The sequence below is a fragment of the Parasteatoda tepidariorum genome, chromosome 3 (assembly GCF_982258835.1).
Source record: "Parasteatoda tepidariorum strain Cologne lab strain chromosome 3, Ptep-v5.0, whole genome shotgun sequence".
In the NCBI taxonomy this organism is placed as follows: Eukaryota; Metazoa; Arthropoda; class Arachnida; order Araneae; family Theridiidae; genus Parasteatoda; species Parasteatoda tepidariorum.
Genome location: NC_141757.1, coordinates 116,000,498 through 116,026,157, shown reverse-complemented (window position 1 = coordinate 116,026,157; position 25,660 = coordinate 116,000,498). Strand labels below are relative to the sequence as shown.

General features: G+C 33.7%; 2 protein-coding genes and 2 non-coding genes across 5 annotated transcripts in view; 1 reads left to right on the top strand and 3 right to left on the bottom strand.

Annotated features, from left to right (window-relative positions):
- Positions 1-4,189: 4,189 nt before the first annotated feature.
- On the bottom strand, positions 4,190-4,263 carry TRNAN-GUU (transfer RNA asparagine (anticodon GUU)). The gene has a single exon. It is a non-coding gene; the product is annotated as a tRNA-Asn (tRNA).
- Positions 4,264-4,580: 317 nt separating this feature from the next.
- TRNAS-GCU (transfer RNA serine (anticodon GCU)) lies at positions 4,581-4,662 on the top strand. The gene has a single exon. It is a non-coding gene; the product is annotated as a tRNA-Ser (tRNA).
- Positions 4,663-8,632: 3,970 nt separating this feature from the next.
- Positions 8,633-12,159, bottom strand: LOC147814217 (uncharacterized). Its single transcript, XM_087159964.1, has 2 exons — positions 9,137-12,159; positions 8,633-9,049 (listed from the first exon to the last, which is right to left on the bottom strand). Exons 1-2 carry the CDS (start codon positions 9,977-9,979, stop codon positions 8,633-8,635), a joined length of 1,260 nt encoding a protein of 419 aa, XP_087016090.1. The 5' UTR covers positions 9,980-12,159.
- Positions 12,160-13,516: 1,357 nt separating this feature from the next.
- The window catches only part of su(w[a]) (suppressor of white-apricot), a 40,442-nt gene continuing 28,298 nt past the window's right edge, over positions 13,517-25,660 (bottom strand). For both annotated transcript variants that reach the window (XM_087159963.1, XM_087159962.1), the window contains 4 exons: positions 22,948-23,190; positions 15,337-15,718; positions 13,755-14,099; positions 13,517-13,663 (listed from right to left, as the gene is read on the bottom strand). In XM_087159963.1, the coding sequence (XP_087016089.1) occupies positions 13,600-13,663; positions 13,755-14,099; positions 15,337-15,718; positions 22,948-23,190 (1,034 nt within the window). In that variant the 3' untranslated portion in view covers positions 13,517-13,599. The remainder of the gene's footprint in view (positions 13,664-13,754; positions 14,100-15,336; positions 15,719-22,947; positions 23,191-25,660) is intronic.

The window sequence follows — 25,660 nt, the reverse complement described above, 5'->3', positions numbered from 1 at the left end:
TTATATGAGATAATTTTATGTACGTGAAAAAAAGCAATTAATTTTTTAAGTAAAAATTGAAACAACCCGTGTTTATTTTCTTAGTAGTGTAACATACCATCTACTATACTACAATATATATATATATATATATATATATATGTACCGAAGAGCCATTACATTATGACCACCCTCCATCTATAACAATGGGCTCGCCCAGGTTTTCATGCTTTCTCGCCCAGAAACAATGTTTTCATGGGGCACATTAGGACCCATAATCCTCATAGAACAATCCCTGACGTCTGTAAGCTACTTGAACATAGTTGCAGACCAGGTTCACCCATTCATGACAACAGTTTTAACTGCGGGAGATGGTGTTCACCAACAGGATAATGCACCATGTCATAATGGGTCGAATCGTCGAGGAACATTCCAGTGACTCTCAAGTCATGTCTTGGCCCCCAAATTCACCTGAGCTTAATCCAATAGAGCATTTGTTGTCATACTTGGAAAACCAAATTCGTGCTGCCACGCTAACCCCTCGCAATGTGAGGGAATTGCAGGACCAGTTGGTGAGCGCTTGGTACCAGATACCTCAGACTACCTATCAGCACATTGTGGAATCAATGCCACGGCGGGTGCTAGCAGTTTTGAGGGTTAAAGGTGGTCCTACATGTTATTAGCAGGGTGGTCATAATGTAATGGCTCTTCGGTGTATATATATATATATATATATATACAGGGTGATTCATAAAAGATGGGCAAAATTTTAGGAAGTGATAATACACACCCAAGCAAACAATGCATGGTCGAAAACAAAACGCAAAACCGTTAGAGGGCGTCAAAAGCTATGTTCTTACATGAGGCAAAAACACACAAAGAACGATGGCGTTAAGTTATGAAAGCAAATTTAATGGAATGCGATTACAATAATTGTTCAAAACAGTGGCCGGCAGCGGTTATGCACGCAGTACAACGGTGAAGAAAAGATTGGCGAACATTCTGAAACACACCAGGCATATCGCGAACTTCCCCAGCAGCGGCCGAAAACTTACTGCAAGTTCTTTCAATGGGAGTCTCATACATAAGAGCCTTCAGCTGTCTCCATAAAAAAAAAAATCGAGACATGAAAGACCTGGCGAGCGCGGTGGCCAAGCTATAGGACCACCTCGCCCAATCCATTGGTTTGGAAAAGCTACGTCCAGATAGTTTCGCACTTCTCGTACGTAATGAGCTGGTGCTCTATCCTGCTGGAACCATATTACCCGCCGGATGTGTGGAGGAACGTCGTTCAACATGTCTAGCAGCACTTGTTGCAGAAACGTGGAGTATTTTTTAGCGTCAAGGCGTTCTGGCAGAAGATACGGGTCGACAGAATGGTCGCCGATTATTCTTGCCCAAACATTGATAGAAAATCGTCGCTGATGCGAATGAATCTAACAAGGGAAACTAGGGAAGTGTGACTCGCCAATTTTGAAATAATCTAGTGGGATGTATGCCTTATGAGGAATAATTTTAGGGGGCAACATTCGTTTCGGCCCATAGAGGGTCCTATGAGAGATAAAAAATAATTAAGTATGTAGAAAAATCGCTATTTCATTACTTCAATGCAGACTATTAGTTATTGTAATTATCTTATACTCCAATTAATTTTATGGTACTTTCACGTACTATATAATGCATATTTATTGTCAAAATTGATTTCGAAAATTTTATATATATCTGTAGTTTTTCAGAAGAAAAAATTTAAAAAAATTGGCATCAAATTTTTTAAATTTTTTTTTTCAAAAAATTTTCCAATATTAAAACTAGTAAACAGTAATAAATTTCATTTATATGAGAGTCGAAATATAATACTCATTTTCCCAAACTGATGGAATTTTTTCATATTTAATGTGTATCCAAAAATGTGATTTATAAAAAAAAAAAATTTTTTTTCATATTGTTAGATCTTGCAAAAAAATCTGAAATAATTTATGTGATTGCATAAAATTAAATTTCATTTATAAAAATGTTTTCAAATTTGTTTGGCGGGAAATTTGAACTTAAAAAAATATTTCAGTTTTTAATGATTTTCTTTTTTTCTTGAAAGGTCAACCGTACTATATAAACAAAATTTGCAAGTATTTGTCGCTTTAATAGACACATTTTTTTTCTTAATTTTTTTTATTGCACAACTGATAAAAAAATTTTAAAAAAATTAGTTTCAAAAAATTTTTAATTTTTTGCCAAAAAATTAACATATTATTAAAAAAAATTGTCCTGTGAATTGTTCAATATTTTGTCAAAACATTGCTATTTTTGAAATATTATTCATACAATTATCTTTATACCTGATATCCTAGCTAAGGCCAACTTTTAAAGTTAAATATTTCAAAAATTAGCTAGGATATCAGATATAAAAATAATCTTATAAAGATAGCAATGTTTTGACAAAATATTGAACAATTCACAGGACATAGATATCAACGGATTTTCCACTTAAAGTGACATATCACTTCAAATTTAGTGTGTACAGTACAGTTGATCTTTTATGAAAAAAATCGAATTGAAATATTAAACATTTTTTAGTTCAAATTTCCCGCCAAACAAATTTGAAAACATTTTTATAAATGCAATTTAGTTTCATGCAATCACATAAATTATTTCAGATTTTTTTGCAAGATCTAACAATATGAAAAGAAATTTTTTTCTTTGTAAATCACATTTTTGGATGTTACATAAGCTATTACTAACAAAAAATTCCATCGGTTTGGTAAAATGCGTATTATATTTCGACTCTCATATAAATGAAATTTATTACTGTTTACTAGTTTTCATATTGGAAAATTTTTTGAAAAAAAAAATTTAAAAAATTTGATGCCAATTTTTTTTTTTTTTAAATGCCAATTTTTTTAAATTTATTTTTCTGAAAAACTACAGAAAAAAAAATTTTCGAAATCAATTTTGACAATAAATATGCATTATATAGTACGTGAAAGTACCATAAAATTAATTGGAGTATAAGATAATTACAATAACTAATAGTCTGCATTGAAGTAATGAAATAGCGATTTTTCTACATACTTAATTATTTTTTATCTCTCATAGGACCCTCTATGGGCCGAAACGAATGTTGCCCCCTAAAATTATTCTTCATAAGGCATACATCCTACTAGTTTATTTCAAAATTGACGAGTCACACTTCCCTAGTTTCCCTTGTAAGTGGCACGTGGATTTACTTCTGTCCATACATGCTGATTGTGGGTGTTAAATGCACCATCACGCGTATATGTACATTCATCCGTGAAAAGAACAGTTGCAACAAAAGTCAGGATTTACCGCATTCTTCTGTAGAAACCAGCGGGTAAATCTGAGAAAATGTAAGTAAAAATATTAAAACAAAAATAGTAAAACTTTCAAATGGAAAAAAAATTTTTTTTACTTGTTTATTTTTGTAATTATTTTTTAATGACAGAACGCCGAAATTTTTTGACTTGCAGTGCGGCGGTCATCCATTCTTTGCTCAGGGTTTAGACTAACAAAAACCGATTTGAGAATAATGCTGTAAATTTCTTTTAATGTAAATTATGCAAAAAGGAAGGGTTTTTTTTTTATCGAAAATCTCAAGACAGGAAAATACTAAACAATCTTTCAAAAAATGCTGATTGCAGAATCGTATTAGTACAGATTTTTCCGGAAGAAAAAAAAAATGAACAGAATCCAAAATTCCACCAGCTTTGTATCTCTAATTCTGATTTAGTGACATCCTTGTATTTAACACGTTTCGAAAGATGCTGCTGCACATAGTAAATATACACCAACACAATCGGTTTGTTAGCGAAAATTTAATATAGAAATTAATCAGATTTTACGAGGCTTCTTTAAAATTTAATTGACCCTCTCTAGTATATAATTTAACTTAATTAAATTGAAGTTTAAAAAATTATTCTATTTCCAAAATGCAACTATTATTCATTAACTTTGGATTTTAAAAATATATACTAAAACGTAGGTACGCAGATCAAAAAAGGAATTTTAATTTTCCTTTAACTTCTTACAGGATACAATAAATAAGAATTGGAGACTAGTTAGTCTCATACACGGTTTAACTCAAACCTTCATACTGTCGAAACAAAATATATATAATAAAAATTACAAAAATAAAACAACATGAGCACACATGCGATATTTAAGATATTTCGTGTTTTTGGGACTAAAATGAGAGTTTCGCCCCCGGGTGGGCTCGAACCACCAACCTTTCGGTTAACAGCCGAACGCGCTAACCAATTGCGCCACGGAGGCCATACGAATAGCTCTAGACAGCAACATAAAAAAACATTATTACAGTATTTTGCATAAGCATAAGTTTTCAGTATTACATATTTTGAAAGAAAAATGGAAAGTACTTTTTCTATCTAATAGCTAAGTATCTCAAGAACAACACTTTATTTCTGAATACTCTTCTCCTTCAGCTCTTATAGTTGATTCAAACAGATTCATTAATTTTTGGAGTAAACACCTGAGCAAAAAACAAAAAGTATATATAACTTATTTTTTAAAAAATAAGTTATTAAAAAAAATGGTTGCGATTAAATTTATAATAAATTACATATTTTCGTGACGAGGTGGCCGAGTGGTTAAGGCGATGGACTGCTAATCCATTGGGCTCTGCCCGCGTGGGTTCGAATCCCATCCTCGTCGATATGTTTTTCGATAAGTAAAACGCTCATTTTCTTTTTACCCTTATTAAAGAGTTTTAACTTTTTCTTACATATTAATTTTTAAAAAATCCTTTTTTTCACTTAAATAGTCCACATATCTTTTGAGAAAAAAGAGAAGTAGCAGAAAGAAAAAAAATATCCATAATACTTATTGCACGAATCTGTGCAAGATACTATCGTTTAATAATTTAAAGTTTTGAAAATTCCAAATCATAATTTTTAGATCCGACGAACGGAATAATTTTAAGTCGTGATAAAATCCAGTATTTAATTAAATCGGTTCACCAGTAGTTCAAAAATGAAATTTAAAATTGAACTTTTTCAACAAACTTTAAAAAAAATTCGAAATTTACGATTTAAAATTAAACAGTTTAGAAAATGTAAATCCTTTTAACATCTTATGATTAATGATATTTTCGACCCTCCTGGAATCTAAACAAAGTTATTACTTTTTGCAGGAAATGAAATGAACAAAAACACTTCTTTTTCTGATTCTGTAACTGTTTTTTTTTTACAAAATATTCTATAGATCTGAAATTCCATAGTGAGTTTTTCTTTTTTTAATATATTAATAAAGCTATTTTTGCAAAGTTTTACTATACACATTTATAATATTTAATTTTTATACCTGAATTCATCGTGTCAACTGGAAGCACAATTTTCATGGATTCAAATTCCTAACCTAAAGAGATTTCCGTGTCGGCGAAATAAGCGACTGCAGACTCAGGGCTAAAGAGGCTAGTTCACTCCGCTCTTAGAGCTGAAGCTACGATTTCCCTCCTCATGACGTCACTGTGTCCACAGATCTCGGAGATCGCAAGCAAAGATATAACTTTGCATCTTTCTCTTTGTAAAAATAAGTTAGACTTTTTCTGGTTATTAGCCTTCAAACTTTATGTAATTAACACATTATTTCCGTTCATAAACATAGTTCAAAAAAAAACTTTCTTGGTTATTATATTAAAAAAATACCATTTTAAACTTATAAAAATGTTTTGCTAGTTGGTGAAATGACACGATAAATACTTTATTTTAAAAAGTTCAGTTTTAACTTTAACTATTAAGAAAAATGAAGGCATATATCGACACTTTTTTTATCTACATATTCTTTTATAACGATAAGTTAAGTTAAATTTAGAATTCCTGATTTTAAAATATGTCGTTAATAGCAATTTGTTCATACTTAATCATTAGGAAACATCAATCTTAAACGCTAATTACTGAAACAAAATAATAATTTAGGTTCATAATGACATTAGAAATTTTACAATTGTTTATAGACATTTAAATTTACGATGATATAATTTATAGATATTTAAATTGAAGAGAATATAATTTTTAAAAAAAATCATAAATATTTAGAATAACTACATTAAAAAATATGTTATGAAATTAGGAGAATTTCTACTATATATTTTATTTATACTTTTTATTTACATTTTAATTTTCGTTGACTTTATCCATTTTTTAATTCTTTTCACCTGCCTTTCTTTATGAAGTAACGAGGCGGTTTCTATTTAGATAATGAATTTTTATAAAAGTTCTTTACGACAGAATAAACGTATTGCTGTTTTATATTAACTGTGTAATTTCGGAATCCATTCTTTACATAGTTGTTCATTTACTTTAGGGAACACGCAAAAAATGATACGTTTTCCTTTTGTTTTTGTATCAGAATTTTTGCAATCGCGCAAACTGGCATTTCGATAATAGTTTTAAATTCTTGTAAATTCACTGCAAAAACTGAGGAAAGTTATTATAGAAAATAACAAATGTCTTAGAATATCTCGCAAAAAGAAATGATCCAATATTAGTTAGAGCTAGTAAGGCCAAACGCTCCGCTCTTGAAGTAAAAGTGCGAGCTTTGCGCCAAAGTGACGTCACTAGAGTGACGTCGGAGGATCGGCGCGGCGAGAGATACTTCAAAGGAGTGAACCAGCCCTTCTATTCTCTTTAGCCCTGAGACTGAGCACGCCACGAAAAAAAAAAAAAAAAAAAAGAGAGATAAAGAATGAGGCAAACTTGAAGAAAAATTCGGAACACGCCGCAGATCAATTTTTCTTCATTCTTTCCAAATCCAACAGTAGAGCATTTTCTGGAACAAGTAGCAGTGTGGAAATATCAGACAGACAGAAACTATATTATTGTTTGAAATTGAAAATAATATGCTGATGATAACCGCTGCCGTGCTACAGAGTTTTGGCTACACTGTAGCACAAATGCTAATAAAATTTATGAAATACTAGCTTTAAATTTATAAATACAACCCACGGAATTCATTCATTCTAATTTTTCTTCTTAAAAGTCTGTATATATTAAAAATGACAACAAAAGAAAAATAGATTATTTTCTAAATAATTTTTTTTGTTTTATGAAAGAACATTTTGCTCTTATGTTACCATACTACTTGTGAGACATTTTGTCTCTTGGTTCGTTTTTAAAGACTCCTCCTCATTAAGGATGACCAAGGATTACTTCAATTATAGCTTATTTATTATTAAATTCTTGATTATAGAATTATTTACAGAAAAGTTACAAATAGATACATGAGCTGTTGAGTATAATGTTCTTGGAGCGCAACTGCTCCCTTTCTTTTTCGTTCACACTCATTCTATCATCGTTCCATTACAACTCTACTCTTCGGCGTTCAAAACGAATCTCTTCTCTAAAAAATCCTCTTTCCCATAAGAAACAGTCCTTTGCTCCACCCCCAATGTAGGGGACGACACCTCCAGTGTCCTTCACCCTCTGACCCTCAGGTCAAGGGGTCAATCAAATGCGTGGGAGAGGAATCAGGATCCTGACACCTCCCCCCCGGTTTCATCTAGTTCGACCTTCTTCCCTGGTCGTACAAGTGAAACCTAAAAACAATGCAAGCCCATCCCTGCACCAAAAAATAATAACACGCACACATTCCCGTGCGCAAAAGAGATTGGCCGCATTATACCTTATTAAACATAAAATTACACTTAGGACACTTGACAAACTAATAAATACAAAATCAAAACATAGCATAAAAGAACCTAATATTTTTACAATCAAAACCTTCAAATCACTTTTATCAGGCCAAAAATAAAATATCCATGCCAAAATCCATTTATAAAATTCCATCAAAATAAAATCCTTAAAGTCATGTCCAAAATTCCTGCCTAACAAATAATAATAATAATTAGCATACAAAATTAACCGTCCAAATTGCCCAAATGTCCACTCTTTCAAGTTCATTGACCTAATCCCCTGGAACATATATCTTTCTATACCACTTCCTCTTAAGTGACTAGCTAACTCTTTTGCTCTACTTTTTCTTTCCGATCCCCCTTTCTGAAAACCAATTCTTATTTTCACCTGCACCTTTCGGGTTTTAATTCTGATATCGGGAGTGTTTGAATTCGCAACTGTGTACAACTCCTTCTTAGGATACTTGAACAAATTCTTTCTCCCCTCAAACCACAGAAGTTTAGATTCCATCGCGCCGTCGCTATCTCCCTTTCTTTTCTCACCGGACAAATCCATCCTCTTCAACGCGTTAATTGGGCTTTTAACCTTCACTTCAACCCCTCGCTGACCACAAACTTCCTTGCCTTTAAAATCCTCCCTCACTTCCTCTAACATTCCTTCAAATTCCGAGCCCTGCACCTGCTCCTTTTTAAGTCTTTGGCTATGAGAAAAGGGTGATTCCTTATCTCCACCCCCTACTTTCTCCCCACACTCCGGATTCATTAAAATACATGGTGGATCTTCGTCCCCTCCCCCGTTTGACTCCATCTCCAACACCTCGAGACCCCCCGGAGTGATTCGCACTCCTCTCCCGTCCGAATTCTCGCAAGCAAGGTCAGTGTCCTTATCAATCCCCTTGTTCCCTCCTTGTTCTTTTCCCTCAGAACAGATCGTCTTTTTCTCCCACTCTTCTCCCCACCGTTCATCTCCTGCGTTTTCAAAAGCCTGCTCCTCTAATATTTTAAACTCGACCTTATCACTGTCGCCTCATTTTCACTTCTGACCACTACTGGGATTTTTTCGCTAGGGTTTACAATTCCTTCCCCTATCCCACAGTTACTAGGAACATAACTGAGCTTCTCCTCTACAGCAGGACCTATCTCTGAACTTAAAAAGATCCATCTCCCATTCTCAAAATTTTCTTCAGGATCTAAAGATTGCCTTGATATGCTTAATTTAGGAACGCTGTATATTATTTTTGAGAAACAAAACTTCTCCTCAACCACCTCGATTCTACGCAAATCCGATTCGTCTTTCTTCATCCTCTTTTCGTGAATAACGCGTTCTACAGAATCTTGCTTAGCCTGATCTTTCTTCTGATCTAACCTAAATCTAGTAATTTTCGGACATCCCCTCTTTAAATGTCCTACCTCTCCACAGTTATAACATTTCGGGGACCATTCTCCTAAGCTAGTAAATCTAGTAATTTTCGGACATCCCTTCTTTAAATATCCTACCTCTCCACACTTATAACATTTCGGGGACCATTCTCCTGAGCTAGTACTATTTTTCCCTTGCGATTCACGCGGAAACTTACCCTTTCTATTAACATTCGGACCACTCCATTCAGGAAATTGTCTCACCCCACCCTTCACATTCACCTCCTTTCCTCCAAATCCAAAACCAAACCTTCGGGACTCCGGCCTCTCCGCTGATTCCACGGTGCCTAAACATCCAACCGATCCATTTAAATTGACTAAGGGTTTACAATCCTGGGTTTTACTTTCCTCATCCTGGTCACTCATTAAAATTTTTGTTATCAGCTCAATCCCTTCTATAGTACTTCTTATCCGCTCATAATCATATTCCCGTTCTCGTTTTAACCATTCCAGTTCACGTATCCTTCTATTTAACGCACATTTCACACCTTCTCTTAATTCTCGTTCCTGCTCTTTTTGCCTCTTTATTTTATCCTCGCGTTCCCTATCTTCTTTTAACTTTTGTTGCTCACGTTCCCTATCTTCTTTTAATTTTTGTTTCTCCCGTTCCCTATCGTCTATCAATTTTTGTAATTCCTGCATTCTAACCGCATGCTCCTGTTCCCGTTTCCGTTCCTCTCGTTCCCATTCCCGATCCTCTCGCTCCTGTTCCTGCTTCCGCTCCTCTCGTTCCCGATCCGCTCGCTCCCGATCCTCTTTAATCCCATTCAAAATCTCTTTCGTACCTTGCTCGTCGTAATCCGAACTCCCGGTGATCAATGCTTTTAACTCAACCAGCTTAACGCTCTCGGGAACCGTTATCCCCAGCTCCTCGGCTAGAACTATCAGATCTTCCTTTTTTGCTTTTGTAAAAAAACTCATACTGACAATATAATTATAATTTCTTAAACACAAAAAAAAAATATATACTCCTATTTAAAAATAAACCTTAAAAAAAAAATAAAACTTAGCAACCCCTTCCCCTATACTCATACACCGACCTTCGATTATGAAATTTAACCCTTCACATGTAACCATAACATATACAATACAATTTGTATCATGCAATATTCAAAACCTGCACTATTCAAACATTACTTCTTGATGCACATAAATACAAGTTACTCTTTTCAACTTTCATTGCAAAATAATAAAATTTTGTACTCTTTTGGTACCCCTAAAATATACACCTAAACTTTCCCCAAAATTAAAACTCTTAAATTTAATAGATTCTACAGTCATAATAATTAACCATTTCATCATTTAAACAAAAGCAAACCCCTTCCTTGACCTTTTTTTTCGGTCCAAAATTATTTTAACAGAATGCATTATAAATAATAATCACTACTAAATAATAATAACCCAAGAATCTTGTTTACTCAGCTCGCTATTGACATATAAAAACACCATCTTTAAATAATCCTACACTTCTTTACATGTTATTAAATCAATACTCTTCTTCTTTCATACATACTCTTAATAAAGCAATAAAAAAATTACACTCTTAACAAACCAGCCACTAGGTTACTTTAAAAAAAACATCAAATCATTACTTATTATATTTATCAATAATAATCATACTCATTAATCACACAAACAATACTATAGCTAACTGGCCAATCCCTTAAGCTCAAATAAAATAACACATCAGGTTGACTTTAAACCAAAACAAAATAAACTTATCCCCTTAACTAACTACCCTTTTTGTTAAACTTCTACCCAGAAATGTGAGCGTGTAATTTATCCTTTCATGCATGAGATAAAGCTTACCTCCCTTTATTATCTTTTCAATTGTCCTCTTTGTCAGAGAGTCGATGTTGAAACCACACTCTATGGTCACCGGTCACGGGGGGTAGCGCTGGCTGCCTATCGCCTCCGGCGATAATAGTCCCTTTCCAGTACCGTCTCTTCAATTCCCGTCGATGTTGTCAGTCCACCGTCACCCTTTCCTTCAGGCAATCTTTTTCACTAGGCATTTCCGTAGGCATCCTTCTATCAAGATTGACTCCATGAGGCAACACTCTTTACTGGGCATTTCTCATAGTGGGCATCGGCGATGATTCTTTTCATTAGCATAGCAGTCTTCCTTCCATCCTGTCAGGCTGCGACAATTTGTGAGACATTTTGTCTCTTGGTTCGTTTTTAAAGACTCCTCATTAAGGATGACCAAGGATTATTTCAATTATAGCTTATTTATTATTAAATTCTTGATTATAGAATTATTTACAGAAAAGTTACAAATAGATACATGAGCTGTTGAGTATAATGTTCTTGGAGCGCAACTGCTCCCTTTCTTTTTCGTTCACACTCATTCTATCATCGTTCCATTACAACTCTACTCTTCGGCGTTCAAAACGAATCTCTTCTCTAAAAAATCCTCTTTCCCATAAGAAACAGTCCTTTGCTCCACCCCCAATGAAGGGGACGACACCTCCAGTGTCCTTCACCCTCTGACCCTCAGGTCAAGGGGTCAATCAAATGCGTGGGAGAGGAATCAGGATCCTGACACTACTAATTTGTTAAAACAAAAATAGGAACACAAAGCATGATCCAGGGTGACAAGAACCTGGAAATTTTACGCGCAAAAAATCGATATCAATCTATAAACCATACATGCTTCATATTTAACATAATTTTTTTGAATTAACATTTTTAATTAAATTACCTACTAATAAAGAATATCACACCAGTAATTTTCGCGATATTGAATTTTAAACTCGCGTGAATACGGATTGCGATATTGGATTTTTAAATTGAGTGAATAGGAATCGAAATGTACGATCTTTACATAGCGTGAATACGAATCGCGACGTATAATTTTTAAATCAGGTAAATACGAAAATCAATTAATGATAATAAAATCGCGTGAATAAGAATCGCAATATTTACAGGTTCCAAATATTCAAAAGGGCCAAACCAAAAGAAACTAATTGAGGAAGAATGATGTATGCAACCGTCTTGTTAACGGGTTTTAGCAAAAGTTTCAAAATTTCGTCGGATTATAAGTTTTTGATTCGCAGAAATCCGTGAATCAATGGTCTTGAGATACGCGGAATTCTACGATATTCGCAGAAAAATCACGTGCGCTGCTTCTAGTTTCAATCAACTTCCAGTTTTAAGAAGTTTGCTACTAGTTTAAAAAAAATCAGTATAAGGAGAGAAGAGGCGCTAGAATAACCAGAACATTTTGCCCCAAAATCGTGTTTCCGAAACAAGGCTAAAACAGAGGAACAAGTACGATTTAATGGGATCAACAGTTGACATAGGAACAAATACGATTTACTTACAATCAACAGTTGACAGCTATGGTTAACTTCAACGAGCTTAACGATTACCTGGATTTGAAAATTAATCAATTGCAGTTAGAAAAAATATATATAATTATACTTAGGGGTGCAGAATATGTGGCACAATAAGAAGTGATAAATTAGACTCGTTTAACAATACATAAAATGCTGTACCCTATAACAAGACATATTGAAAATTGTTGGAAAAATATCTGGTAGCATTTATCTCTCTTTTTTCTTATTTATAAATTTTTTGGTCACTTTTGATATTAGTCAAGCTTGAGCTTATAAAATTAAGATCTCGAGAGTGATAAATTTTTTCAAAAGAAGAAATACTTATTATTTAAAATGAAAAAAAAAAAAAAAATGTGAAAAAGCACTTGAAATTACAATAACTTCAGAATCATTAGAATTAAAAAAAAAAAAGAAAAAAAAAACTCGCATTATATTAATAAATGAAAATGGGCCCTTATACAAGTTAATTTTCAACTCTATACAGTCTCGTTTATATAAGCTATAGATCAGCCCCTATAGTATTTTTTAGTACAAACTTAAGTTTATAATTTTCGAACTAATAATACAAACTTAAATTTTTTTTTATGCCACTATACTCCTTGTATATTTTCCTACCAAACATTCACGCTTCTAAGACTTATAGTTTTGGCATAGCAAAATAAAAAATTAGTAAAGTTTGAAGCCTAAAATATGCGTTGTGGAGCTTACATTTTTTAATGCAGAGATTTATAAGACTAAAGCTACATAGATACTAACTATCCACATAAATATAAGAATAAATTTTGGCAAAAAAGTTAGTTACACCAGCTTTTTGCAGTGCATCGATTCCTCACAGTAACTGCAATAGCCTATATTAATTTTGTTCTCTGATTGTGCCCAATAGTTGCTATTTCGAAAACATTGTTTTCTACTCAGAAGAGCCAGCTGTTGACAAATTCTGTAACTAATTTTGAGACCGGGTGATAATAAATGACTTGTTTTCTAAGCAAAAAACACCAAATTGTACATTTCCTTCTCCTTTTTAAATCAATTTTACAAATTATATTTTATTTTCTGAATACATGGTAACTTGTCTATAATTTAAAAAAAAAATAAGAAAGAAAATAAAAAGATTAAGTCAATAAGAAACTTAAAATTTTATTTACAAATGTACAAAACTGATTTACAATGGCGATAAAAATAAATCTGACTAGATTGTTATCACCTTCTCCTCCAAGCAGGCATCGATCTGTAACGTCTCGGGGAACGAGAGCGACTTCTTGAGCTAAAAAAACATTGAAATAATATTAAACATCCAAAAAATAAACAAATAAAAGAAAGAAAAAGCATAAACAAATTTTCTGTGGAATAAATACCGGTTAATATTTGCATAAGCAGCAGGAAGCTGCTTCTCCTTCTCCCGTTTAGACTTCTCCAATTTGTAGTGTTTGGGTGGAGATTTTGAGCGATGCCTATCTTTCACTCGCCTGGCTGACTTGGATGAACGCGACCTGTCTCTACTGCGTGATCGAGACTTTCTTTTTCTCTTCTTCTTCTTTTCAGGCTTTGAGGATATGTTTTTGTCTGAATCACTACTCGGTTTATCAGAAACTCTAGAGGAGGGCTCTTCTGGTGCAGATCCATCTGAATTACCATCCAGCCAATCTGTTTTGATACCAGGAATGATGGTGGTGGAACCAGAATCTTCAGTTGATATGATGCTAAATATAAAAGAAAGGAAGATCAATGAATAAATAAAAAAAAACTTAATTCGAGCCACCACATTTTCCTTCCCCCATTGCTAAATGCCACTGTATTTTTACTGCCCTTTCTGACTAGTTAGAGGCTCTACCGGTCTATAGCCCTTAGCCTGATGATAATGCTAGTTTCAATGGTTTCCTGACCACTACAAGCAGAATTTATGTTCTTTTTTCTGCCAAAATATCACCCATCGAAACTCAGACGAGCAAGAGTTCTGAAATTCCTATTGTGTCTGAACATAAACATTCCTATTGTGTCTAAAACATAAGTGTATACTTGGGTAATTTATAAGAGGTGACAATGTTCGAAACAATGAGTCTAAAAGTAGTAACAGCCATATGAATTACTCTAATTAAAGAGGAAAACTAAGGTCTTCATTAGTTATTGAATGTGAAGGAACATTTCAAATGATCAGGAATGATATAAGTATCTTCAAATACAAATTTAATATGAAGTTCTTATAATACATGAATATATGATAATACATAAAAACAAATAATTTTTTTTTAACAAAAAACAGACATATTTAAAAATTTAATTTATTGTATTAGTAATTAAAGAGTCACATTATGTGAACATCACATATCTAATTTGTGATTAAGAAAAGAACCAAAAAATGAAACAGGAAGCATAATTTTTAAAAACAATTATTACTAACTTATAAGCAAATAGTATTATTGAACTGCACACAAGGTCATATTAATGAAAAAAATTAAAACAAGAAATTGTTAAATGTTATGCAAATGAATATTTTTAATTTAAAAATCAAGAAAATTTAATAATATTGCAGAGAAATTTTTACAAAAGATAATAATGATAATAATAACAGATCGATTAATTTATATTAATTGCCTATTTTTAGAGTCAATTTTAAGATTGCATGTTTGTCGCAGATTTGACTAAAAAATGCATTAAAATTAGTATAATTTTTTTGCCAGTTTTTGCTATAAAATTGTATCAATTATACAACAACCTCCCTATTGAATTTTTTGACAATTCTAGATTTCACAAATAACTCTGTGGGAGCGATGAATAGAAACAGATTTAGCAAAATTTTCAGAAAAATATTTATTTTAAAATATAGTTTAATGTATTTAGTGCAAAAATGTCCAATTTAGAGAATGTTGGATAAGATATCATATTGCTTAACTAAGAATGAAAAGTTAGCGGAAATAAAAAATAATATTAAATACTTACATTTTGTTTAAAGGAAACAGAATTCCAGGCTCTGGCGTAGGTTGGTTTGATGTGTCAGGAAGTGACCAAAATTCTGTAATCTTAGTTATTTTGCCATCTTGAATATCATTTTTCTTTGCATTTTTTAGAAGAGCTGGTACAGCAGCAGTGGCAGCAGAATCTGGATCTCTCCTTTGCAGCATTTTCAGAAATAGAGCTGCTTTTCGTTTCCTTTCAAGTTGAAGTTCTTTATCTTTTTTCTGCTGCTCAAAGAGTTGCTGTTTTTCTTTTTTAAGCTGTTCAGCGCGCTGTTGTTGTTCAAGCTGTAACTGTTTTTCTTTCCTTTGATGAGCTAATCTTTCTCTTGCAGTTGCCAATAACTTATCTTTAATACGTTCTTCAGCTAAAAGGAAAAAAATGCAAGAAAAGAGTGATGATAAAATGTGTTGTTTTTCTTTTTTCGTATTATTAATTTAAACTTTTAAATAATGAATAGTTAAACTAAAATTGATAAATAGAAGTTGTAACAGTAGATAGCAATATTAATTAATAAATAGTAGAGTTGATAAGTAAAGAAAAGTTATAATTTAAAAAGTTTAATAACACATAATTAATTTCATGTTAATTAAGTTATTGTGAACCAGCAGTATCTATATTCATACTCAATGTTTCGATAATCAGTTTTACAAAACAAGACTTTTTTTTTACTACTAATCACATATATGGAGGGTAATGCCTGCCACCTCCACACGGCGCCCCCTGGATACCCCTCACTGGGTAACTGAATGGCAGGCAACCAACATGATGAGAGAAAGTAAAGCTTTGGATACGGCATCATCCATCGCGCAGGTTAACAAGGCAAGTGCTCAGGAATTAGGCAGAGGTTCCTGTACGAAAAGTTCTTCACAGCCTCCAGTAGCACATGGTAAATGGTAAGCCCTCGGGTGAGCCCAGTGCTTATACTGCTGCTTTGCAGTCTACTTCGAAAGCTGGTGAGGCGTCCAAAGGTACAGGCCCTTCCTCTGTAGGAGTCTCTGGTCCACAGAGGCACTCAGGGGACAGTGTGTCTGGCACCACAGTAATCACCTCCAAAGAGGAGCGTTGGTATTGCAGTGCAACAAGTACACTGTAGGAAAGGCCACTTTAATGGAAAAGCCTTGGGAAACCTTATGCTCAAAGTTTTAAATGCTGATGAGCTACCCAGGCCTGTGAAGGTAGCTTTTAAGACCAGAGAGCGATTCTCTGAATTCACTTTTCTGTGGCATCTTCAGAGACTAAACCCAGGGTTGAAGTCTGTGCGGTGGAGGGTTCTGCAAAGGGCTGCGGGACCGGGCACCTCCAGATGGATCTTTGAGATGGAGCCTGAAGACGTGGAAGCTATTGTGAGAGTAAATTTTTGTGCACTTACTGGAGTGGATCGTGGTGTCTTTAAGATTATCCACCATCCTAACAGTAAAAAAGCAGCTGAGGCTTCAACAACATCGAATGTCGTGTCTTTCGAACCTGATGACCAGGAGGAAATAGATCAGGAGGATGAACCTTGGAAGGCTAATTCCCCTGATTTCAAGGTAAGTTCAATTGGGGCTCTTGATTTTTCAGAGATAGGGTCGGACCCCAAGTCAGACGTAACCTTATGACCTGACTCACCAGCTTCTATGCTTGGTGTTGCCGAAGCATTAGAGCTGTTAAGGGAAGATCTGTCTTCTAATTATAACCAGGGTAGGTAGGTGCTATTCTGGTTTCATTTATACTGCTAACCAATTGTGGCAACAATCAAGGTCAGATTAATCTCCATCATAGCATTGCTGCCTCTAGCCTTATGGCTAAAAGGTTAAATGATGGAGAACTAGATATTGCTCTCATACAAGAGCCGTGGACCCGAAAGGGTAGAATTATGGGTCTCAATGTTAAAGGTTCTAATATTTTTTATGATACCCGTTGTGACCTTCCCAGGGCCTGCATAGTGGCTAGGACAAATCTAAATGCCCTTAATCTTGTCAACTTTCTTAACAGGGATTTAGTTGCTGTAAAGCTAAAATTCTATGACAATGAGACAATCTCTGACTTTGTCATAGTTTCAGCCTATCTCCCCTATGAGGAGAAGGACCCTATGGCTGACATTACTAGGGCTTTAATTGGCTACTGTAGTTCAAGCTGTAGATTCATCTTCAGCTGTGATGCAAATACTCACCACACAGTGTGGGGTAGCAGTGATTGTAACCAGCGGGGAGATGTTCTTATGGAACATATATTACATTTTAATTTGTATGTCCTTAATAAAGGCAATGAACCTACCTTTGTTACAAGTAACAGAAGGGAAGTCATTGACCTCACTTTATGTATCTATTTCTGTAGATTAAGTTACTGATTGGAAGGTATCTGGGGCAGTTACTGCTTCAGATCACCAACTAATTACTTTTTCCATTAAAGGCCTCTCAGGACTGAAGGTCATAAAGAGGAATCCCAGAACAGCTGATTGGGGTTCCTTTAGAGCAGCACTGGAGAGGAAGATAGGGGGCTTCTCCGGTAAGTACAATAATGTTAATGATGTGGAGTGGACTGTTGACCAAGTGCAACAGATCATACTTGATTCATATCATATTTCATGTAATGTTACGTCCACTAGCTCCCCAAGGCGAGTTCCTTGGTGGTTTTCTGAGCTTAGTAAATTATGTGAGAAATGTAGGAAGTTAGTTAACAGAGCAAAGAAATCTGGAGAATGGCAGTCCTACAGAAACGCTCTAACTGCTTATAATAAGGCTATCAGAGCGTCTAAATGTCGCTCTTGGCAGACTTTCTGTGGTGGTATTAACACTACTTTTGCCACCGCAAAGATTGCAAAAATTCTTACAAAAGATTTTAAATGCCATTCGTCTTACAAACGGAAGATACAGTGAATCAGGGGAAGAGGCTCTTGGAGAATTACTTGAAGCACACTTCCCTGGATCTCATCCTGTGGAGAATGAACATCTACATGTTATTCCGACAACTACTTGTAGTAAGTATGACTGGGAGGTGCTGGTCTCCCATGAGAAGGTTGTATGGGCTATAAAGTCGTTTAAGCCCTACAAGTCACCAGGCATGGATGACATCACACGAATGATGCTTATTCAGGGGGTGAATATACTAGCCCCTACTCCATGCAGGATTTTTCAATCCTGTATAGCATTCGATATATACCTTTCTCTTGGAGAAATGCCAAGGTAGTTTTCATACCAAAACCAGGTAAGGAAAGTTACTTTGAGGCTAAATCATTCAGACTAATCAGCCTCACTTCCTGTCTGTTTAAAGCTATGGAAAAGCTAATTGACAGATACTTCAGAGACACACGAGCTCTCCTACCTGCTTGAGAAATCTATCACAGATAGAGAGGTTGCTCTTGAGGTATTTATTGATATTGAAGGTGCGTTTGATAAAGTCCCTCTTGAGACTATCATCAATGCACTTAGAAACAGAAGCATAAACTCAATAATTACTAGGTGGATAGCCAGTTTGCTATCCTCTAGGTATGTTTGTTCCTCTTTATTGGGCGCAAGCATGAAAGTGCATGCAACCGCAGGGTGCCCCCAGGGAGGGGTTTTGTCCCCTATCCTATGGTGTATGGGTACGCTGATGAGGGTGTTATTGTTGTCAGAGGCAAACATGGTAAAGCAATCTCTGATATCATGAATAATGCACTTCTAGAAATAGCTAGATGGTGCTCTGATTCTGGCTTATCTGTCAATCCATCCAAGATAAGCTGTGTAGTCTTCACACGAAAAAGGCAACTTGATCTAGGTAATGTATACTACCTGGATTATAAATTGGAACTCATGGAGAAAGTCAGGTTTTTCAGGGTTTATTTTGACTCCAAACTAAATTGGGGTTATCATCTTGAATACTGTACCAACAGGGCCAGAAAGATTTTCTGGTTTTGCAGAAATGCTATTGGTAGAACCTGGGGATTATCCCCCAAAATAATTTACTGGATATACTCAATGATTATCAGTCCTAGCATCACTAATGGCACAGTCGTCTGGTGATCGAAGACTAGATTGAGCTCCGCAAGGTCTAATTTTAATAGACTACAAAGAATGGTCTGTGAAGTCCTGTCAGGCTGTCTTAGGACCACTCCTACAGCTGCTCTAGAGAGCTTACGTGGGTTTCTTCCATTGAACGTATGCATTGAAGTTGAAGCTCAGACAGGCATAAAGCGTCTTATGTACCTTGGCCTATGGAAAGAGTATTCCAAACACGTGTCATGGGGTCATTTTGTTTCACAAGTGATGGATATACCCTCTTTTATTATGCCTAGTGACTTTATGTCACTAAGATATGCTTTTCATAAGCCTTTCAAGATCCATTTTCCTACTAGAGATGAATGATTTAATTCTCCTCGGTGGCTTAAAGGCAAATGTCTAATATGGTACGCTGATGGTTCAAAGATTGGTGCCAAATCAGGAGTAGGAATTTATTGCTCCAATGACGATACCAAACTTCATTTTCCTTTGGGAAACTATGCCACTGTTTTTCAGGCTTTGGTCTATGCCATTATCTTGCGCTACAAGATATGCTTAGACAAAGGATATAAAAATACGACTATCCGCATCTGTTCTGACAGTCAGGCTGCTCTCCTATCACTGTCAGGGTGTAAATTCACCTCTTTGTTAGTGTGGGAATGCTTCTCGGTCCTCTGTGACCTATCCACTCATAACAGGGTATTCCTGCATTGGGTACCTGGACATACGGGTATCGGTGGAAATGAGCTAGCTGATGAAGCGGCACGGGCTGGCTCGAATGCAATTTTCTGGAGCCCTGAACCTGCACTTGGAATTTCTCCCACCTCATTCAGGGCATCCATATTCAAGTTCTATGGCAAAATTGCCCATGAGTAATGGCGAGCTGCTGACGGTCAGAGACAAGCTAAGGAGCTAAATCGTGACTGTCCTAGTGTACGTCAAAAAGACCTTTTAAAGCTTAATAGAAACAGTTTAAGGAAGATCATTGGTCTTCTTACTGGACACTGCATCCTCAGGAGACACCTATACATAATGGGAATATAATCCAATTAACTTTGTCGGGGTTGTCATCTTGAAGAAGAGACATCACGACACATACTCTGTGATTGTGAGGCCTATTCTGCTCAAAGATTTGAGCATTTAGGGTAGCATTGCGTCAATGCCTGGGAACTGCAAGATGTTCCTGTAAGGTGTCTGCTGAATTTTATTTCAGCTATAGGGCTTTCATGCTAATCATGATTTAGGGTTTGGGTACAATAGATCTCTGGTCGATGTGCCCTGCTCGTTAGAGCTGCCCAACCTCTAAGTCTAATCACATATATAGCAGCGGTATTCGCACTATTCTTTAAACAATTAGAGAAAAAGTTCAATTAATTACAGTTTTTAAAAATTAAAAATATTTGCTGCAAAATTTTGACAAGAAAACTTTTGTAAAACTATTTTAAAGTATTACACTAACTATACAATTATTTGCATTTATCATTATGTATAAAAAATAGTTTTTATTTTAAAATTTCCACAATTTAATTTTTAAAAAAAATAAAATTAATCAAACTAGAAAATAAGAGCCTAAATTAATCAAGCATTTTTTATTATAAATCACACAAAACTCGAAGCTATGATAAGTTCTATCGTAACTTTGAAATTACTTTAAGTAATGAGCGTTTTAATGAATTTGATCAACCCTATTGAGGCATTTCAACAATGTTTTTTTATACAGTTAGTTATTTGAAACTAAAGATCAATGATGAAGTAGAGTTTGAAAGAGTCTCCGAATTTTTTAAAAAAGAGGGTTTTATTACAAATACTTTTATTGAAACTGAAATTAAGGGCAAACTTACAACAGAAGTTTTTTCTCACTCCAGAAAATAATTAGATCACATTATAAATCATGCATGTTAAAACTATAAATCTACAAAAGTGAAACCTGCACAATTCAATAAAGAAAAATTACTTCTAACTTGGGTAAGAAAAATAACAAAACAAAAAAAAAAAAAAAAATTGGACCTATAAAGGATGGCCTTGTTTGGAGAATGAAAACAAACTTAAAAAGAAAAATTATTGAGTACTTGAGCAACACATAAAATTCATGAAAGTTAAAAGCTATAAAAAGAAAGTCGACAATCGAAAAGTTTGGAGATGTTTGGTGAGGGAGGATTTTTCATTGATAAGAAATAAAGTATGAGCTATGCATTTTTCTTTACCTGTATAAAAAGTAAACAGTAATTACATTAAAGATTTAAGATTTTCTTTTAAAATTATTGTTTATAATGGTGTAAGTGTGAGTATGTATGTCTCCAGAACGATATATGCCAGATTCCAGAATTTTGGACTGCAATTGCAAGGGACAGAACCAATACTAAAAAGTTTTCCAAAATTTTAATCAGTCTATTTATTATTCTCATAGGATCAATATTATACATTGTAACAAAATATTATGCGTTAATTATTGATTCCTTAAAGTAAACTAAAGTATAATCAAAGTATATGGCATATGAAGACTATGTCGCCTAGTTAGAACTTTTAAAGTTATCTGAAACCCCACATTTATTTATAGTCAGTCTTTTGAAATGTATTTCGATAAATCTAAATAATGCAAAATCAATTGAAATAAAATATTAATGAGCAAATTCATCGCAAAAACTACTTCATTCTGGTCAACTTTGAATATTATGAGTTGGCCCTAACTGATTTTGATGAGCTTTTAAAAATCTGTTTTGCTTAGTCTATTAACCTGAAGTCACCACAGAGGATAATAAAAAATTAGAATTATTGTCACATTTTTATATGTATTGATTTATGCCTGTCAGTTTTGTCACTGAATGTGTAGTGTTGATTTATTAAGTATCAGGGGTAATTATGACACAAACTGAAAAAACCTGAAAATTTTATGCGTAAAAACTCGATAAGATAATTTATTCATAGTTATATATTATTTTTATAGTTAAATTAGGAATCAATAAAGAATATCACTTTTATAGTAACAAATTTAAGAAAAAACTTAGTTCTTACAAGATTAGCGATATTGGAATAAAAAATCGAATGAATATTAACATTGGATTTTAAGAACGCAAAAATACAAATCGCATGATTGGATGGTTGAATTGCGTAATAAATATGAACCGCAATGCACATGATTTCTTAGATCCAGCGAATAGGAATAGCAACATCGGATTTTAAACTCGCTTTAATATGAATCACGACGTACGCTTTTTAAATTGGGTAAATACAAAAATTGATGCTAGATATTAAAATTGTGCGAATATGAATCTAGATTTGAGAATTCCGTCGTAGTTTCAAACATTAAAAACTATGAAAATCTGACAAACCAAAAATTATAACTGCAGAAGAGTCACATGTTTGAAAACACCTCGTTTACTCGATTCAGCGAAGGTTTCAAAATTTAAATTCTAGAATGTAGAACCTAATTCTTACTTTTTAAATTGCGGCGAAAATTTTATTGGATTATAAATTCTGATACATGGAAGTGTGCAAATCAATCTTCTTGAGAAATGCAGAATTCTGCAAAAAAAATTCCATGCCTTGCTATTAATTTCTAGACCTGGAGGACCTTCTTTCTTTTAAAAAACAACCCTGTACGAAGAATGGGTTTTCAAATGAAAAGGCAAATTACCTAGTTTTGCTTCCAAGGCTTCATCTTTGGGCTTTTGTATTTTAGGCTCTTCAACTGGCTTAGGGTAATAATTAAAATGGACATCATCCGAATAACTTTTTAGTTTGTCCGATTCTTCCCTGTCAGTTAAGAGTTTCTCAGGATTATCTTCATCAGAGTCATCACCTAATAGCACCGGGGTCAATTTTGACTTCTCTGTTGAAGTTTCAGATTCTTTTGCCTTTAATGAAAAACTTATAGGACCTATTTCAATTAGAAAGAAAAACAAGAATAAATTAATAGCAGAAAATAATAAAATTACGAATGAAATAAAGAAATCATTTAAATAAGGGATGCAATAATCAGTGATTATGATTGGAAATGAATATTGAGCTAAAACATAACTTTTTTACTGTTATCCACTTAACAAATTTAAAGGCAAGAGTCAACTGTTAACAGCACAGTCTACAGTTTAAGATACTTACGTTATAATTGAAGTAGAATATTTTTAACCTTATAAGTCTTGAAAAAAATAATGTGTTTTTGCTTGTTAAAATTAAGTAAGCAATTACATACCCTCCAACGGTTACGGAATTTCCGTAGTTTCAGAAATCTTCTTTTCAGACGGTAGCAAAATTAATGTCTTAATATTTAAAAAAATTTAATTTTAGCGTAACTTGTCCACTATTACTTATAAAAGTGCAGGCCATATGGCTAGATTCTTAAGTTCTGATAAAAGTTTTATGAGAGATCCATTTGCTTTAAAAATTTCTACTTTGGTTCGCTACCACTAGAAAGAATTATTTTCAAAATCCTCATAAGTTGGAGGGTATGCAATTATCAAAACTAATTCCAACCACAAGATTTTATCCTTTCTACACATTTGCAAAAAGAATAATTAATTATTCTACATCAATAAAGTGCATGAAGATCAACACAATTTTAAATCATAAAAATAATTGAGCTTATCAGTTTTTAAAATCAATACATGATAAAATAATCATGTATGTAAATAAACAATGGATGATAACTTTTAAATAACTTTGTTGTCTGCATAACAACAGATTATATAAGTCTAACAGATCAATTAACATTTTAAAAGTGAAAAAAAAAATTACCTATTTTCTTTTTTCAATGAATATAAAATCATAAAAAATAAAAGTAAAAATTATTCTTTTCATGTTAAATTACGAAATAGCATTTTTTTTTTTTAAATAGCACTTTCAAGTTTACTGCTCAAAAGCTAGATTTGCTGATTTTAAAATTGCCTGGGCTATGGGGATGATCTAGCTTCTAGTCCAGTGTTTCCCAAACTTATGACTTTTGCGCACCCTTTCAAAATTTTTCCTAACGCTGTGTACCACTAATAAAATAATGAATGTATTTCGTACTATAAAAAAATTGCACGAAAGCTAAAAATCACAACAGGCTGTTGACACCACTAATTATTAACTGTTACCTCTGCAACAATAGCCAAAACGTAATCGTAAATTTTCATGGCTAGCTTTGTTTTTAAATAAAATGTTTTGCGAGTTTCGTTTATTGCAAGATATTTCGCTTAAGAACGCTTACCACCGCTAAACTGTTCCCGTACCCCTGGGGGTACGCGTACCACACTTTGGGAAACACTGTTCTAGTCTATTGGGACTATTTGAGATGGTTTTGAATTCATCCCTAATGATTGACAAGACAAAAAACTTGATTACCTATTCATACAGAACATTTAATGTCCAAATGACGAAGAAAATTTTATAAACTGCTAATAATTTTTTTTTCATTATGTAGGGAAATATACATAATTTGACTTTTAACTAATCAAGGTTTCCTTTGGTGAAAATTTAGTTTAGTTAAAATTATTTTTCGTTAAAAGAACAGTAATAATGAAAGTGAGTGTCATGGGTTCCACTCTAAAAAAATTTCAAAACTGAACTTATTTTTTGACCTATTAACATGGTCTAGCATTATTTTTCAGAAATTTATAACTCATTTTTCATAAAAATTGCTCACATATATATATTTTTTTCAATGAGTTAATTTATTTCTTGCTGTAAACAAAACAAAAATAACAGGTAACATCTTTTTACAATAATTGCTGAATTAAACTACTAAGCCTTTCTTGGAGCATTCCTACCTCTACTTTTTTTTCTTCATTTATATTGATATCATTTTGTCTTAGATCAATAATAGTTAATTTTTTAAAAATGTACCCTATTCTAACTTTGCACAGCATCTCAATATGAGGAAGGGGAATAGAAACTAAAGCAGATGTTTAGTCAATCCTATTCTTTTATTTTAGTGCGACATTTTTACTGGATCATTTTGCAACCATTAAGAAATAACAATGTTATTTTATAATTTTTTTAAATAGCTCTGTTTTTTAAAAAAATTATAATTCTTATTTTATTTTAACAAGCAATATGTCATTTTATTTAAGAAAGAGGAAATGTAATTTTTTTCCCAAAAGGTTAATTAAAAAAACAAACTGGAAATAAAAAATATTAATTGGAGGATGGAATTCAGACCACTGATCTTTTCTCAAGACTGATTTCAATCCTTGGGGGACTGAACAAAAGCACCCATGTATTTTTGATAGTTGTTAGATCTCAAAAATATACGCCTACGCGGTTTACCCTTATCACGCCCCCCACTCCACTTTGCATCTCTGTCCGAGAAGCAAGCATTCGTTCACTCAAGGAAGTTCACTTGTCAGCTCTCTCATGAGCTACCTTTCATT

What these genes read in the sequence shown, in the direction of transcription:
- LOC147814217 (XM_087159964.1), bottom strand. Translation starts at nt 9,979, where the DNA reads ATGAGTTTTTTTACAAAAGCAAAAAAGGAAGATCTGATAGTTCTAGCC. An exon ending in AATGTTATAAGTGTGGAGAG is followed by an intron (nt 9,050 to 9,136) that starts GTAGGATATTTA and finishes AACTGTGGAGAG; the next exon opens with GTAGGACATTTAAAGAGGGG.